The sequence below is a fragment of the Harpia harpyja genome, chromosome 15 (genome assembly GCF_026419915.1).
Source record: "Harpia harpyja isolate bHarHar1 chromosome 15, bHarHar1 primary haplotype, whole genome shotgun sequence".
Classification (NCBI taxonomy): domain Eukaryota; kingdom Metazoa; phylum Chordata; class Aves; order Accipitriformes; family Accipitridae; genus Harpia; species Harpia harpyja.
The window spans coordinates 28,038,748-28,057,497 of NC_068954.1; the positions used below are offsets into that span (position 1 = coordinate 28,038,748).

General features: G+C 39.5%; 1 protein-coding gene across 12 annotated transcripts in view; it reads right to left on the minus strand.

The window, feature by feature from the left end:
- DST (dystonin) overlaps positions 1-18,750 on the minus strand; it is a 316,607-nt gene that overhangs the window by 204,744 nt on the left and 93,113 nt on the right. For all 12 annotated transcript variants that reach the window (XM_052809218.1, XM_052809204.1, XM_052809202.1 and 9 more), the window contains one exon: positions 8,991-9,052. In XM_052809218.1, the coding sequence (XP_052665178.1) occupies positions 8,991-9,052 (62 nt within the window). The remainder of the gene's footprint in view (positions 1-8,990; positions 9,053-18,750) is intronic.

The window sequence follows — 18,750 nt, forward strand, 5'->3', positions numbered from 1 at the left end:
CCTGGCTCAACCCCACTCCCGGTTTTCTCTCCCTCCTCCCCCCAGCAGCACAGGGGGACGGGGAATGGGGGTTGGGGTCAGTTCCTCACACCTTGTCTCTGCCGCTCCTTCCTCCTCAGGGGGAGGACTCCTCACTCATCCCCTGCTCCACCGTGGGGTCCCTCCCACGGGAGACAGTCCTTCATGAACTTCTCCAGTGTGACTCATTTCCATGGGCTGCAGCTCCTCACAAACTTCCCTGGTGTGGGTCCTTTCCGCGGGTCAATCTTCAGTCACAAACTGCTCCAGCGCAGGCTTTCCCATGGAGTCACGGCTGTCTTAGGGACCCTCCGCTCCACTGTTCACCTCCATGGGCTGGGGGGGGACAGCCTGCCGTCTTGTCTCACCACGGGCTGCAGGGGCATCCCCTTCTCCCCTGCTCCTCCTCTTGCTCCTCCTTCACTCACCTCAGTGTCTGCACAGGGGTTCCTCTCACATTCCAATCCCCCAACTCACTACCGGCTCCCCTTCCTAAATATGTTATCCCAGAGGCGCTACCACTGTCACTGATGGGCTCGGCCTGGGCCAGAGATGGGTCCGACTTGGAGCTGGGGAAGCTTCTGACAGCTTCTCACAGGAGCCGGCCCTGCAGCCCCTGCCCCACTACAAAAAAAACCCTGTGCCACACAAACCCATAACACACCCTCATCTTACTAAAATGTGTTTCACCAAGTCAGTATTCTGTAGACTGAAGAGGCCAGAGCAATTCAGACTTTCCTACACCATTCAACGCTATTTCTCTTTTTTTTTTCCTTGGTAATGCAGTCATACTTCTCCTTTCTTCTTCATATTCTGACATAATTACAGAACCTTTCTCCAGTGGCCTTTTATGTCACACTGTAAGTCCTTCTGGACCTTTTACTTGTCTGATTTTACCCCACCATGCGTTACTAACTCCTTTAAACAAATCTTTAGTCCTGCCACCCTTATTTCCAATTCTTGTATGGCTCCTTTGTGTTTCACACATCTCTTAAAAGCAACAGTATATTCTATATGATGTCTCCTATCTGTCCTGCCTGTCTGCAGCCTGCCTTCGTGCCTCCAACACAAATGCCTTTAATGACTGCCAGCTCTCCTACATTCCTCCCTCTCCTGGATTACTTCCCCAGGAGACCCTTCCTATTGCTTTCCCCAGTTCTGCTGCTCAGAAGTTCATTGTCCTCTTCTTACTTCTCACTTCTCACTTCTCTCTTTGCTTTGAAAGGTGAGCCTGGGATTTTGCAATCACTTTGTTAAGCTACCTTCCCTTTTTAAATTTTGAAGTAGTCCCTTCCAATCAGTCCAGACCTAAATAACTAGCAGCTTTGTGAGCAACTTTCTGAACCTGACAGGCTGAAGGTCTCCCTGGCTGGGACCTCTCTCACAAGACACGTCCACACCGGAGGCAGCCACGCCAACTCCTGCAGCAGGCAGGGTACAGAACAGCAAGTGTGCCCTGACCTAGTTTGCACACCCCATGGGGATGAGCTGAGCTGTGCCACAAAAATGCCTCTTTCTTGTATAGGCTACTGAGGGCACCTTTGTTAGGTGTTCAAATGCAGACCTCTGCATCTGCTACTCCTGTCAGTTATGAGGAGAAATGATTTTCCCTGTTGCTACACAGTCCTGTCCTTCTGATGCTAGTTAGTGACCAAAAATTTACCGTTGACTTCCTTGTTCCAGTTCAACACCCTGAATCAACAGCAACCATGGTCACCTTTTGTTCCATTTTATCTTTGGCCAGAGACATGCCACAGTGTTTCAGTTATACAGTGCACCCAGTTTTCTTCACCCTTCATGCTTCCAACTTGCCCTCACCTTTCCAGACCTGGACTATGTACTGCCAAACATAACTTATCAGGGATGAGTTGTTTAAAGTATGCAAATGTAATGCTAATAACATCAAACTCAACCAATAAATCTGGCTTTCACAGCTTAAAACTACAGGGATACACTAACTCTGACCAAAGGCAATACACTCTACACCTGCCCAAAGCAGGTAAGATATAAGGTTGGTAGATATAACATTACTGCGATTAAAGTCAAGGTACTCTAGGTAGAGAAGGATTTTAAACATTATGTTACTATCTTTAAATTTCCCTGTTCAAAGCACCATAAATGCGTTTAACAGATAACACATGCTTCTTTATAGGAAAAACATGTTTTTTCTGATGCCTTCTTAGGTCCTCATGCAGTCACACATCTACGTTACCTCAGGGCAAGTCTAGCTTTCCAAATTATATGAAATACTGCTGTAGAACAAAACATTTAGGTAATGTTTATGACTGAATGTTTGAAGTTGCTCACTGTCTGGAGTCCACATACTGGGACACATACTACTCCCACTGAAGCCAATTGCACAGTTACACTGGCCCCATGGGAGCTAGTTCAAGCCACAGTATTTCTAAACTGATATATAAATGATTATTAAATATGGATACATCAAAAGTATAGATAAAAAATAATTCCATGCATAATTTAACAATTAATTAAAAAGACAACACTTAATTGCAAATGGTAGAATTTTATCTCTTGCTATCTCTAAGGCATAAATAATATTAAATAAAATTTATGCTGAGACCTAATTGCAAACAATGAACCCACAAAACCAGAATGAATTAATATATTAATATATTAGTCTATCATAGGAAACATATTGATTCTAGTGGTTCTATTTCATCACAATCTCATAATAGACTTAATTCTCCTTATACTCATTCTTTCATATATGAGCACCTATATAAAACAATTAAAAAAGAACACAATAAAAGGGATCATAAAAGCATACAATCAACTGGTTCAATAGTGTTGCATGCCATAAAAATATCGATGTGCTTAAGCTATCGTATATTTCATGCATATTTAATTTACTGTTTTCAATCATTCTCTTTCCTGCTGCCAGGTAGTCACGAAGTCTGAACGCATAAAAGAGGATCAAATAAACTTGAAATCTGTGGCACAGTTTTTATTGACTTGGATTTATTTATTTATTTATTTGCTCGCAGAGATATTTTTGTGATGCAGTTTATTATTAGCCTTTAAAACCTTGTACAATTTCCACTTCTTTTTCAACTTTAGCTTCTGGCATTCTGTCACTACTTTTCCTCACATCTCCTGGTTACTGTCCTCCCTCGTGTAAACTTTGATTAAACACCAAAAAAGTCCTGAGTTTACTTGCCAATCTGCTTTGCAAACAGCTCTAGATAATACTAAGCAGATGAAAGATGTTGTGCGGTTTACCTCCAAGTTGAAGATTTTTGAAAAATTTGTACACAATGCAATGTGAATAAACTATAATTGTGCATATTTCCAGGGATAATAACAAAATCAAATACTTCATTACACCATTCACTGATGATCATCTTCAAGAGTTATTTTTCTTTATTTTTCAGAATGAGCATATCTCAAAGAAAAAATACTTCAAGACCTTTTAGAATAGTCCTGAACACACAACAGCAAAAATATTAGGAGAAAAGCTGAAATATTCTTCTGTCGACCAAGCAGACAATAAGCCTTGCTGAACAATTGAAAAACAAAATAGAGGGGGAAATACTAATGCTTCAGCTACACCCAATGCCCAAAGCAAGCTGCGTGCCGTGTTGGAAGTGGGATTTTACAGGATTTGCTCCCAACACAGTTTGCAGCAGCTGTCAGAATTAACTAGGAGAAATACATAGAAGACTCATTTAGATGCACTAGCACAGCAAGCAATCTTCGTCTTATTTTCCTTAACACAGGGGAAAGAAACCCCCAAACCATGCTTCTTCCAAGTATGTTTCAAAAATGAAAGATGTTAGATTGAGACTTTTTTTTTAAAGTCACTACTGTTAGTCTAACACCAGGTGCCTCATCCCTTAAAATAAATATAAATGTAGAGTAAAAAGTGTTCATTTCTAAAGAGGAGGTGGGGAATTTTAAGTGACAGATTAACTGCATGGCTAAAAAGAAGATACTGCAGAGTAGTGCTATCTAAAAGGATAACCACTAGTGTCAGTAAAGTGCCAGCTTTCATCAAGGGAATAACTGCGCTTTATCAGTAACAGTCCCTGCGCCATTAAAAGCATACCTGAACATTTCACAAACCAATCGACCTAAGTGGCCATTTGCAAACCATGCGCTGCCTGAAGGACATACAGAAATCAGTAACTTCAGGTTTCTATTCTGAATTATTCATTCAGTCTTTGCGTAACAAAAAGCTGCGCGCTCTATCTCTCAAATGCACTATCACTGCAAACATGGAGCTTTAAAACAATAGTTTTAAAAGCATTTTGTCCTGCTACTTATAAAAGCCTTCTTGCTCATAAGACCTTTAAAAGTAACTTTTGGAGCAACTAATGACTATGCAGGGATGCTGCCCATTGCTCCCATCATCAGAGTGTTTCTCCCGAGGTCTGGCCAGTCAAGGGTCCCAAGCCAACCTGTGCTGCAGGGGGCACCGGGCTGCGGGGCTCCCTGCCAGTGCCGTGGGCATGACACCCCAAGGTCCCATATCGCTGCTAGAAGATCAGTTAAAAGGCTCTCTACAACATTTTCTTCCATGAAAAAGAAACATTTTCCCTTGGAGGGAAGATACGTGGGTGTCCACTGTATTTTCCCATCAGAGCACTCATCTAGCCAGTCTGTGGTGGTTGCCTTGCCTTTAGTCCTATTTACTGTACATCCTAATTTCTCATAAAGAAACTTCAAGTATTTCAAAATATCCCATTTCATCTGTCAAGACTAAGTCTGGCACTACGAAAATATTTTTAAATTGGTTTGAGAAAGGAACTGAACAACAATGAAGAATTTGTCTGGTTTTACTCCTTTTTCATCAGCAGCTTTTTTTTATTTTCTAACTTTATCTCATCCTCCCCCTGTATTTCACACTTCTCTCATTCTTTCCTTAGGTTTTGGGGGTTGGGATTCAAAGGGGTGTCATGAAGAATTTCTGGGCTTTCGTGGAAATTGGATTTCTCTTTGGATGCTTTAGGACCATGCGAACACTACACTAGAATGAAACCCGTTTGTTCCACAAATTTACCAGTTCTTGTTATGTCAAGGATTACTTACTGCTGTAGCAAGTACTAAAATTTAACATCCTATTTTGACAGCAGTGAAGTGAAACAGTTGCTGGAAGCAGAGGCTGGTTTAGGGAAGTTAAGAGAAGAGATCTCTACCCCACTGCCATGCTACGCTGGCATGTGAATTTCTCCCTGGAAGCTCATACCACAGCAGCAGGCGAGTCTAAAGTCTAATATCTCACCTCTCCAGCATATGTCAACAAGAAGTAAAAGATAACGTTTAAACTGGAGCCTCACCATCAGACATTAAACAGTAGCCTTAGCAAGTGCAATCCTCTACTCAGTCCTCAGAAAATCTATTATCAATTCCGAAGAAAAACTTCAGCATTTAAAAAACGTAGTGACAGTCCACTTGATCTTAAACTGTGGAATTCAAAGAGAACTTAGACAGTTGAATTTTGCAAATAACACATTATGTACCTGTCTCTAAAACTATGTGTCTCAAGATCATTTGCAGGAAATATTTCTAGTTTCTAGTTTAGCAAAGTACACAAATACATGCTTAACTAGTCAACTGAACTGACAAAGGACCAATCTTACACACTATTTTATATACTACACACTTAGATGCTTTGAATCCAGTACAACTAAAGATGGGCAACGGAAGGCAGAAGGGTAAATATTTCTCAGCCATCTTGTTGTTTGTGGTTACTCAGTGAACCCCGTAAGTATAGAATTTAATTATAAGAATGACAGTAGGCTTCCATGCCATCCCCCAACAAATGATGGTAACCCATAAAAGCATCATGCTGCTGACCTAGAAAAAACTCTTTTGAATATACTGCTATAAAGGGATAAAAGGCTGGTACTTTCCCAAGGACTGCAGCAGAATAGGAGACTAATTAAAATGAGCAAGGAAAGAACTAAACAAGCAGGGAAAAAGTAAAGAGACAAGAAGAGAAAAGAAACACAGAAAAAACAGAGAAAACTAAAAAAGGAACACGGGACAGAGAAAAGAAAGAGGGGAAAGAGAAAGTAAAGAACAAATAGGATGGAAAAAAGATGGAAGAAAAATGCAATCCATCCCTGGTGCCCATAGCAGGGTCCTGTCCACATGCACAGTCTGGTGTTTTCCATGATCTCTCATAATTTCCATGATCACCTTCATCCTTTCTGCTTCTTGTTGAACCCTACACAGTGACACATAAAGCGCACTGACCTCCTTTTTCAGTCAGCAGAGCGAAAGCACTTCCAGGATGCAATCCATCTCCCCCTAAGGTAGATGCCTTGGGGGCAGACATCTAGAAGGGTCTGTTCTCTTTGCTACCTAAAAAAGAAGTCTGGTAACTAGCTCAGATAAAGCTATTTAGATGCTTGAAATAAGCTGCTTCCCACCTTTTTTTGTCTGCAACAACCTATTGACAGTGAATAGGCAAATACAAGTTGCTTGTATTTTGTGTTAAATCCAAAGTAGCTGAAAACTAGGACTCAAGTTCAACTTAATGCATAGACCAGGACAGGTCTAGTGACTCTGCTAGAAATGCACTCATTTACAGTGCTACTTTTTCTACATTCCCTCCATTATATAGTATTTTCTAAATATGCCCTTGTGTCTTGAGAGCATTTGAAGGATTGATTTTAATTTCCATGCAAGTCACTGTTCTAGAAACAGTGCTCTAAGAACAGAAATCTGACAAAACAGTGCTCTAAGAACAGAAATCTGACAACTGTATCACCAACTGCTTTCAAACTGAGTATTTCCAAAAGATAAAGTGGAGTTGCTACATAAATTCCAAGTTAATGGAAGACCTGTAGCCAAACTGTATTTGTGTAAGTTATCGATCCTTAACTTGAATTCTAAAGTGAGCAATCTGAGTTAAAAAAAATCAAGGCCAGCAGCACACACACACATCTATATATCTATCTGTATCTACCTATACAAACACTCACACTGAGAACTATTTGAAGATGAAGGCCTAAAGCCATTGACCTTGGCAAGCAAGTCAAAAGGATTTAGTGTGAACTCTTTACCCCGATTTCCTTACAGGTTTAGAGCCTAAATCTTTTTTAAGCTACTCCCAAAAAGTTGACAGTATGGCAACAATGACTGTGCATGTTTTAGAAGTGTGTAAAATAATGGTGTATGGAAATATAATTTTCAATACACTGCTCTACTGTAGAAACAGGCATCATTTTTAACTTGTATTAAAGGATTGCTCTCCAAAAAGCTTCAGATAGGCTTTTCCACATCCCACAGAAAATTAAAATTGCATCTTTAATATATAAAAAGATTAATAGCCTCTACAAACATGGTAACAATTACCCTCAATTAGAAGAAGAAATGCCTGATGGTTAATTTGGAGATTGCATGTTGCTGCCAGCGTACTGGCAATCTTCCTGTATGTTTTTGGGGTTTTTTTTCTGTAAATCTAATTTGTCTGAAATACTGGACAATGGATACATTTCTTACATTATAAATATGAGGTAAAAAAATAGAAAGGGAAGGCTGCAGGTCTGCAGCCTCTTGTCTTTTCTCATTAGCAAGTAGAAGACTTCTGCAAGGACATGGGGCCACTCAGGTATTTCAGGATTACAGTGAGGAGGCGTCTGCATAGAAAGGGTCTTTGGAGCAGCTGTTTCTACACAGCATGATTCCTTTGGGTCTAGCAAATCCACAAAGGAAAGCCTATCGGTATGAGCAGTATTAAAACCTGCTCTGCAACTCACCCGGCCCACAGAAAGGTTATGTGCTGCAGAGAGACTGATGTCAGGACCACTCCTGATGGCTCAGTCATGGTGGGAAGGACCAAAAGACCACTCTGGAAGAGAGGTCTCTTGCTAAAGACAAAATTGGGACTAACTTCACATCCAGGCCTGGTTAGCTCCCTACATCACACCATTTCCAAGAGCTACATAGGTTTCAAATTTTTAAAAGATGTGAAACTAGAATTCTACATCTTCTAAAGGTTTGAGGAGTCAAAAAAAAAAAAAAGTTGATTTTAAACTTCTCTGAAGAAATTATGTTCTGCTTCAGTGTCCAGTATTTCTCAAATACCCACAAGAGCAGCTATAAGAAGTGGAGAGATAATTATGTTGCCCCCTAAAAAAAGTATTTTTCTCTAAATATGAATACAAGCAGATCTTTCCAACACTGTCTGAGCATTATATTCATTAATTAAATCTCAACTGGCTGTTTGCAGATACATTTTTATTTAATGTGATTTTTACATGAATTCAACCTCTGGGTGGAAAAAAAAAAAACCAAAAAAACATCAAAGCAAGTTATGTTAAGTAATTATACAATCTGTTTCTCCAGAGAAATGTCTGGGCTAGACAGTTGGCGCTGAAACAGCTGATTAAATTTAGAACTGAAAGGCCATGCAGTGAAGGTGAACTCACGGCTTTTAGTTCTCTGTTGACTAAAAGCTGTACACGTTGTTAAAATGATGTGCTCTGTCCCTGAGGCAAAGTTCACTGCTATTCAAAAGAAATATATTGAAAAGTGACTTTTGTCCCTAGAAAGGCTCTATTTCTAATCTATGAGCAGCATACTGATGCCACGGGATGATCTAGAGCTCTCCTTCTCAAGGTCATTTCTCTGTCCTCAACATAGTACTTAAAAAATAAAAAAAGAAAATTAATTTTTTTCATTTCCCTTAGCTGTGGTACTCTAGCCATGGCAATAATGCCAGAAAAGTGTCAAGCTTTGTAGAAAGAAATCATGTCCCTTATACTTTGACTCACTTTAATTTCAAATCCAAGTATTCAAATAGATCACCTTGGGATATCACACAGCAGCCTTTCAACTCCCCCATGACTCCTCAAAGACAAAGTACATGCATAAATCTCACAATTTAAGATCTTCCTTATTATGTGTAACACAGCTGCATCCTGAAATCAAACATTTAGTAAAAGACACAATCACTCCTGTAGTAATCAGTCATCCAGACATCACAGAAATAATTAACTGACCTTCATGAGATGCTGATTTATCCATTTTGTGAAGGTCTTCTTTTGTACTTTGTCCCGCTCATCTGGAAGTAAAAAGGAAAAAGCAAAGGGTTTAACAGCTCTACAAATGATGCAAAAGTTGTTTTGGTTTTGGTTTTGTTTGTTTGTTTGTTTTTTATGGAGAGCTTTATAAAATTAGCATTCTAATAAACTTTAAAAACAGAATAGCCTGTAAAAGCTCTGAAATGTCTAATCAACATAACAACAAGCAAATGTTTTTGCAGTACATCACAGCATGTCATGAAAAAGTTTCTTGAGCAGAAGCTCCAGGAGAGTTCCTCCAGGGCGACAGCCCTGCTGGTACAACAGCAGCACTACTAACAAAAATATAACTTCCTAGGAGAAGTCGACTGTTCCCTAAAATGTACTAAAAAGGTCAAGGCTAACTTTTAAGAGCTATAAATACTACTTATAGCCCCCCAAATCCAATTAATTATTAACATATTTAGCAATTGAAAATTTCTTACTATATGAAAGCTAGCTTTTTTAATCACAATACTTTTTGACTAGAATATCCCCCTTGTTCCAACATGCAAGGAAGAGCTACAGCTTCAGTCAGACAAAGGACTCTCTCTCTTTTAATCCTCTATAAAATAAACAGGGATGTCCACTAACTCAGATATGGGACCCGGCCACTGCCAGCAGTTTGCTCCCTGGCGTGGGAGTTAGCATCAATGCTCACCCACAAAATATTGAGAAGAAACAATAAAAGCAATAGACTCAGGGTAAGAAAGCTTCCCACTTATGAATGGGAATTATATACATGTATTCCACTGAGCCATGTTAGAGAAGCACTAACTGCCACTCCAGCACACGAGTTCAGTTATCTCCACAAACCTATGTACAGTCACTAACCAGTACAACTGCTACAGAGCCCATTCACAGTCTCAGAGCTCCCCGGAGCAGGAGTTGCGGTGCATTAGGACTAGGACCATCTGTGCAAGCCTAAAATGGCAAGATCCCTTAAGACCCTGTACAACAAAACTGCAGCTGTTTCATTGACTCAGGCTCTTTGTAGTGTGGCTGAGAATGAGCAATGAGGTCAGGTAGCAAAACAAGACCCCTTCTGCAGCTACTGCCATTATTAGAAGATTGAATCAGATCCTGTATTTTACATTAAAAAAATACTGTTGTCAGATTGGTCAAAGTTAACTTAAGTAAGAAAAAAAAAGAAAAAAAAAAATCTCAGAAGATCCATATTCATGGACTTTCAAGTCTCTGGTGTGATACTGAGGTTTTTCAAAACGGCATGAGATCATACAAGAGTCCATTATGGGCCAAACTGAGCACCAAATGCTGTTCCTAACAGTAGTAAGAAATAAGTATTTGGGAACAAATGCAAAAACGACAAGCAAAAGCCCGTGAAGCCTTGTATACTCCTCCCTTATGTGACTCACAGACTTTCTTAAATGCAATGATATGTATAAGCATGTAGAGTCATAGATGTATTTTTTTCCTGGTATTTTTTCCAATCCTTTTTTAACACACCTATAAATTCTGCAGCCACAGTTCACTACGGTAATGAGTTCTTCAGGTAGTATATGTATACTGTATACACGTACATTCATCTCTGTACAGAATAGCTGCTGTTCCCTAAATGCCTTTTCCATGCCACTGAAGACATTCCAAGCTTCTGGCATATGCTTTTTCCACGCTTTGCAACTCCACACTCTCTTATTCTAGTTAGGACCCAAAAAAGAGGAGTAAGAGACAAACTAAAGAGCAAAGCTGCACTACTGGAGAGAAAAAAAATCTGGCAGGTTAAGAAAACCTTTTGCTATGTACACATTTCCCTACAGCCTTCATCTAGCAAGACAGCATTTCTGACATCAGTTATTTATCCTAATTAGGTAGAAGCTCTGGTTTGGTAGATGTGCAGAACAGAAAAATCTCAGAAATAAAATAAATCCAGAAATACTTTCACTTGTAACTGTTCCATTATGGGTAGCTGTTTTAAAAGGAACACAAGTTTTCCCAACTGCAGAATTTAATATTCCAGCTCACAAGTGTAAAATGTGTCTTTTTTCCTAAGGTAACCTCAGCTAGTTTTGACTAACTACCACAAAAATTTACACTTAGGGAAATGTTAACTGTGATGACAGTAAAAAAAGAAAAAGTTAAAAAAAATCCACTTCCTTGTATCTTGTTAGAACATGCAATCACTATTAATTGCAACCCTATTTTCAATTAAAAAGCCAACAAGCATGAAAGAAGTGATGCTTAGTACCTCTATTCCTTTTATATATGCATATATTACACAAACACTCTCAGAAAAACTCTGTACCTGACATACACAATGTGTAACAAGCAGGAAAGCTGTCACCTGTCATGTTGTGAAAAACACCAGTATTAAAAAAAAACAAAAACAAAAACAAAAACACCACAACTGTGATTTTTAATCAAAAACCCCAAATACTTCCAGAAAAGCAAATGAACACTAGGAGGAAAACACAGTGCAACAGCATTCAGTCTGCTCGAGCTCAGAGCAGAACATACCAAATCAAACCCCCCAGATGAAGTAGAAAACAGGCAGCTGACTATGAAAGAAACAGACTAAGGAAGGAAACCCACTGAAAGCCTCTTGAGAGAGGCTTCCCCCCAAGAGAGTTCTGCTCTGTCCTGAAGGCAGACCTGCCACCCTGCCAGCCCAGCGCCGGGCTGTGTTACTGACCCACGCAGCACATTACTTCCACCAGCTTTGCACTCCAGCCCTTTTCATCTTCAGCAAACGGTCTCATTCCTTCCTTCAAAACTTCAGAGTTTCTTTTCTTTGCAGGGAAAGGAGAGCCGAGGAGTAACCAGGGCTTCTCCTAGCTGACAGAAAGTAGTAACTCCCCTTTTTTAAAAAAACAGGAGCAAACAGCCCATCTGCTGTCACAGCAAGCAAAGCTGCAGGCCCTCTGGATTTAACTCACAATAAGAAGTAAATTAAGCATCTATGTTTGGGTTTTTTTAACTTTTAGGTGCCTTAATATACATTTGAGTACAAACGTTGAGCTTTTCAAACCAGGAAGTCTATTTTTTTACCTCTACCAGCAGTGAGTAGCAAGGAAAGAGCATCACCGTGAAACAAGCAGCAGCAGTGCTGTTTAAACCAATGTAATTTAAGAATGCAGTTGAGGCAGGAGCTGCAGAAAGAAAACACATCTTACTAGATCATCTGATCTGTAGATCATCACAATAAACCCTCAATAGTTAATTAATCAACTTGAGCTTCTCTGCTTTTACCTGTTATTGCAGACATTATTCTGATATATCAGACATACAAATTTAAAGTCTCTTATGCTTTATGTGCCTGGAAAGTACCTCAATAAAATGTCTCCAGTCTTAATAGACTGATGCCTACTTTATGAACCTATGCTACAACACAGCAGCACCTAAAGAGACTCCAGATTAGAAAATCTGGACTTAAAAATAGTTGCTGCAACTAAGGTATCTCACTGCATGTTCTTGTCATTCCTCAATCCCAAGGACAAATTCAGGGGCCAAATCCTTCTAACACTGATGCCCCCTTCCACAAATCCCTATCGCTTCCATGGATCACAGTGTCTGCACTTCTCTAGAAGACAGGTTTACTACCAGGCTTACACCAACAGCGACATGTGGCACTGTCAATGCTCATCAATGGAGAATCATAGAATCATTTAGGCTGGAAAAGACCTTAAGATCATCGAGTCCAGCCATAAACCTAACACTGTCAAGCCCGCCACTAAACCATGTCCCTACGTGCCACATCTACATGTCTTTTGAATACCTCCAGGGATGGTGACTCAACCACTTCCCTGGGCAGCCTGTTCCCATGCCTGACAACCCCTTCAGTAAAAAAATTTTTTCTAATATCCAATCTAAACCCCCCCGGCGCAACTTGAGGCCATTTCCTCTCATCCTATTGCTTGTTACTCAGGAGAAGAGACCAACACCCACCTCACTACAACCTCCTTTCAGGTAGTTGTAGAGAGCAATAATGTCTCCCCTCAGCCTCCTTTTCTCCAGACTAAACAACCCCAGTTCCCTCAGCCGCTCCTCATAAGACTTGTGCTCCAGACCCCTCACCAGCTTTGTTGCCCTTCTCTGGACACGCTCCAGCACCTCCATGTCTTTCCTGTAGTGAGGGGCCCAAAACTGAACACAGCACTCGAGGTGCGGCCTCACCAGTGCCGAGTACAGGGGAACAATCACCTCCCTGCTCCTGCTGGCCACACTATTTCTGATGCAGGCCAGGATGCCGTTGGCCTTCTTGGCCACCTGGGCACACTGCTGGCTCATATTCAGCCAGCTGTTGACCAACACCCCCAGGTCCTTTTCCACTGGGCAGCTTTCCAGCTGCTCTCCCCCAAGCCTGTAGTGTTGCATGGGGTTGTTGTGACCCAAGTGCAGGACCTGCTGAGTGGTCCTCTCTGCCCAAGGCAACCTGAAATCACCTCTGAGCAATCACACCAGATGCCACCAGCTTGAATGAGCAGAACAGTACACTTGCTTCCACACTGACATGAGGAAAGGCAAAAAGAGCGCAGGAGTACAAAACCTTCATTTTCTAGATGAGCTGCAAATTTCTGCGCTTCTTTCTTCATTCTAATGGTGAAAATATCAAAGTTTGGAGTTCCTCCACCTAGTGACAGACTTACCAAAAAAATCTCCTTTTCTTAGGCAGCTTTTTGCATTGCTAAGTTATATTTAGCTTCTCTGCTGATATTTGCTTGCCAGATAGGCAACAGGTTTTTCTACGTTCGTCCAGGTATTTACAAAAGCCCTGATAGGCATTATTCCTTACTCATGTATAAATCCACTAATCACTTTGCACATATTGTTGCTAATTACAATACGTATTTATATTCAACTCAAAAAGTTGTGTTAAAAGAACATTATTAGGGTTGCAAAGTGAAGCACTCAAAAGTGGAGTTAAAATAGGAATTAAAACCTTAATACAACCTTCTTGGGAATATACATTATGACATTTAATTAAAAGATTTTTTTTTTTTTTCTTAAAAGACTACTGTCTACTGCATAGAAGGGATGCTACTCATTTAAGGAACAGCTATTCAATAATGTATTTCATATTGTTGTTGAATATGCAGCATCAAACCTATTCATTCATCATTTTTCAAGCACTGAAGACAAAATTCATTTCACGATAGGTTTTCTGCTGGTATTCCTAATATTCCTTCTGCAAACTAGACCCTGGTATCTCAAACATCACACTCAGAAAATAGAGCATAATTAACATATGATCTCTTGGGAAAACATTTGTTTTACGACACTCACCCAGAATCACAAAGCTATACAAGAAATAGGGGACAAATCCAATTCTCCAGTCAGCGCTGAAATGCATTATCTAGGAGGCCTTGCCCTCTGCTCCTGCAAACTTGACCTTAACTTCTCACAGGCCTTCCACGTCTGTACGAATTATTCGTTCTCGCTCATTAATTAAGAACCAGGGGACCTCCAACAAACCCATCACAATCTGAAACAGTCTCTAGGAAGGTAAAATCTCATTTCAAACAAGTCTGGTTTGGAGAGTTAAAACTATAGGATTTTCCAAAGGGAAGGGCTGAACAACCTTACTAAGAGGTAATCTACCATCTTTCATATCATTAGTGGGTATTTTTCATTATAGCTGGGTTTAAACTACTCCCACCTGTAGGCCTTGCATGTCAATTTTGACTATGTGAAATGATTCAGTGAAAGCTATCTCTGTTATGAAGAACTGGGATTATCCTTGATCCTGTGCAGTATCCTAAATTAGATAAATTTAGAAATGAATAAAATAAAACTCTATTATACAGTAAAGTGTATGAGTACAGACCAATGCTATGAACTGTGTGTTATCATGTCAAATTCTCATTAAGAACATACTGCATATAAAATCCAACACACTTTGGTAATGACTGCCAATAATAAAAAAAAAAATAAAAAAAATCTTTCCTGCTATAAAAATATCAAGGTGAAATTAGCATCCGTGTTTCTAACAGGATGACAGCTATGATGAGGTCTTGTAGAAATGCTAAAAAATATTCTGAAAAAATAAACTTAGGGCCCTCATATGGGGATTTCTGCATATCCAACCCCACAACAACAGTGAAGATAAACATTGAGTCTGCAAGCCTTATAGTTCCTGCTTTTGTAGGGTCAATATTTACTGTATGAGAAGAACTACAGGAAAACAAGGAACTCTCAAGTTATTTTCAACAGTTTCTAACTTTACCAAAAAAACCTCCCAAACCCAAAAAACAAACCAACCAACCAACCACACCAAACCCAGGCCTATATGAAATAGAATCATAGAATCACTTAGGTTGGAAAAGACCTTCAAGATCATCCAGTCCAACCATCATCCATGCCCACTAAACCATGTTCTGGAGTACCTTGTCTACGTACTTTTTGAATACCTCCAGGGATGGTGACTGAACCACTTCCCAATTTAGTGACCCAGAACTAGAATGGCAATATACGTTTAGTGTTTGCCATGAAAGATTAGCTGCTTGGCTAAAGGATCTTTACTAAGTTCTTGTTATCTTCACCCCCAGAAGTCCTGGGTAAATATGAGTTTTCTCAGAGTAAGTTCGCCTGACAACACAGCTTTTTCTTAAGTATTTTCTTCCTCTAACAGAGCAATATTTTGCTACAGGTAGTGCTTTATGTTTTATATTTCAAAAGAATACCTCATGCATTTTAATATATAATGGTGCTATTCTTAAATCAGCTGTTCTTGAAGAGCAGAATTTTGTCAAGCTTAAATGCATCATTTTATATTTTACCACTTCTGTCATTTTTTTAACTTGATCAGCTGCCCCTTGGATTTATGAAATCAGAACTTGTAACATTTCTTGTTTACATCCCTGTTGGTGTTCACTTATCAGGACAGCTTGGGAATAGCGCTAGCAGTTTGCAGGAGCTTGCCTTGGAGACAGCATCACATTACTTCTTTTTTTAGAAGGACTGAATGGAGGCCTTGTCAGCCAAATACAAAATAAGAGGATAACTGGAGACAGACTGGTAAGGTACACAGTTTAGACAACACAGAGGAAGAAAGATAGTAAGGACATGGAGCAAGGGAGAGACATGGTCCATATTTGAGAAGGAAGAATTTAAAAAAAAAATTAAAAAAAAAAAATATAGTTTATGAGTCTAGAGAGTGAAATCTGGATAAGAGAATTCAGGATACACATAATGACGGGGTTTTACCCTGTTGGAACAACTGTCAAAAAAATCAAGAGGCAGCAAGATAGACAAGGGTTCTTACGCAAAGAACATATCCTACTATTTAAGAAACCCAAGCAAGTATGAATGCTGTGAGGCATTCGTAAGTAAGGCACAAACTCTTGAAATTCATTGCCTAATTGAGGCTCACTTAAAAACAACGAAAACCTAAAACTCTCTTTAAAGTCATATTTCATCCAGGTAAAATTCCTTCATTTCTCTTTCCCACTTACTGCTTATTGCCATCACTTCCTCCTTCGTGACAAGCTTCAATTTTAACTCAACTGGCTCACAGATGTGAAGTTTTAACTACCACTGACATGTTCCATGCGTACACAAAGGGGCATGAATGATGCTACCATTGCATATATACAAATGCAGCTTTTCAGAGAGAAGGATAAAGCACAAAGTGCTTCTTTCTCACTACGTTACTCCCAAATGTCTGAAACCTGGAACTGATGCAGTGCCACAGAGTAAGTTAAGGTATGCACGAAAAATATCCATCAGCAACCAGAAAAATCTAAGGGAAAGTGCTCACACCCAAAGTATTTACTATTATATGTGTAACCCTGTAAGAAAAGCTTATATCATGTGGTGGTGTTCCCACCACTGCAGTATTTTTAGCCACAAACCACCCAAGGATGGGAAAAGTACCCCTAGATTTTTCTCTTACTTCTACCAAGGCATCCACTACCAGCTGCTGTCAGAGAATAACACCAGTGAGGCCAAACTCTGGGCTTCCCCAATGTGTCTCACCACCAACTGCTACCCTCACAAACAGAAATATTTGGCAATTGGCATCATCTGACCTGTATTTTTCCAGAAAATGTATCCCACTCAATTACTGCCTCCTCTGATGAGGTCTGCATTGATATGGCAAGGTTCTTTCAAAAGAGTGGTTCTTCTGCATACTCCTATCAGGCAAGCCATCGGCTCTTACAAAGCTTAGTTTTATATGTCATGTCGGATCATATATGCACATAGTTACGGAAGCAATTCAAGTTTACTCCTATCCTGAGCTTTGCATTGTTAATTTAAACAGCAATGAAATACGAGCGAGCCTCAGTTTAAGTCTTCTCTTAATTTTGCTGGTTGCTTCCATTATTCTGTGAAAAATTTAAGCCTCTCTCCAGTTTCCTTCCCTCTGAAAAACAATCGCATTTCTCACACACTGAGGTGAAAGGTCACATACACAGTTGATCTGATTACAAAGATGAATCAGAATAAAACTTTTGCCCATTTATTCTAAAATCTGATGCCCCTTCATGCTCTACTTTTATTAAACTCTGGACTACATGCATCAAGAGCTTAGGATGAACTAGAACTTACGTGTTTTTCCTGGAATTACAGCTGAATAAGACCAAACTCAGACCTCACTGAAGTTAACAGCTAACCTTTACTAATTAAAGCTCCGATTGGCTTCTCTATCACTAGGGTTCAGCCTTCATGACATAAAAACAATCCATGTTCAGTATCTCCGATATATTTTTCAGAGTATTTTTACTTCTCTTTCACAAAATAGTAATGCAAATTTTACTTGCCAAATTATTTCTGTGGGTATGCATTTAGCTACAAAAATGCAAATGTTTTCTGAAAAAATGTTCTTTAAAGAAATAAGCAATGTAATTTGTAGGCAGAATGTGAACTAAATTTGACGACTGACATAAATGCACCGAAGACTGGGAAATGCTCTATTTTATAAAAGTTGCAGGAAAACACATACTAAAAATGACAAAGACTGAAAATAAAATGGGAAACTTTAGCATTTTATTTTGCATTACATTCAGTCATCCCTTACGTGGGTTTACCAACGAAGTTGTCTTGACTGCAACAGCTGCAAACAGAATCCAAAGATATCACCCTTTCACCTGTGTTTTACTTAATGTATGTTTATTCACCCAACTCCAGTGACCCACTTCAGCAGCTTCCCAGCCTTGCAAATGAAGCAATGAAACAATACTGCAGATTAATTTGTGGAGAGAAGACTTAAAATATTACCAAAGTTTAAATGTTGTGATCTGGAACGATACTTACTTTTGAAACTCTGCAATTCTTCATAACTAAATACCAGGATAATGTTTGATTAATATGTCTATTTATTAAAATGGATAGAACAAACCATAAAATCTGAAATTAATTTCTTTGATATGTTAGCAGTATACTTGCAATGAAATTAAAAGGCTTACAAAATAAAAAAAAAAAGCCTTCAGTCACACGTGAACTTTCTATTTGCTCTGCCATTGGCTCCTGTAAAAGGCTTCGCAAAATACAGCGCTTTTTCTTGAAGGTATGTTGCTGCCCTGCTGTAAAATGAAATGTAACATTTAGACTCATATCCCCATAACAATCTGTTAATCAATTAGATGGGCTTATCAGGACTCAACTATAGAGTCAACAATAAAATCATAACATTAGCTGCACCGTCCCCTCCAGCTGCACACACACCAGTTGTTCATGTATTGTTTCTTAAACAGCAGACCCAATTCTGTATGCAAGCAAGTAAGTGCAGTTTCCCTGAGTCTAT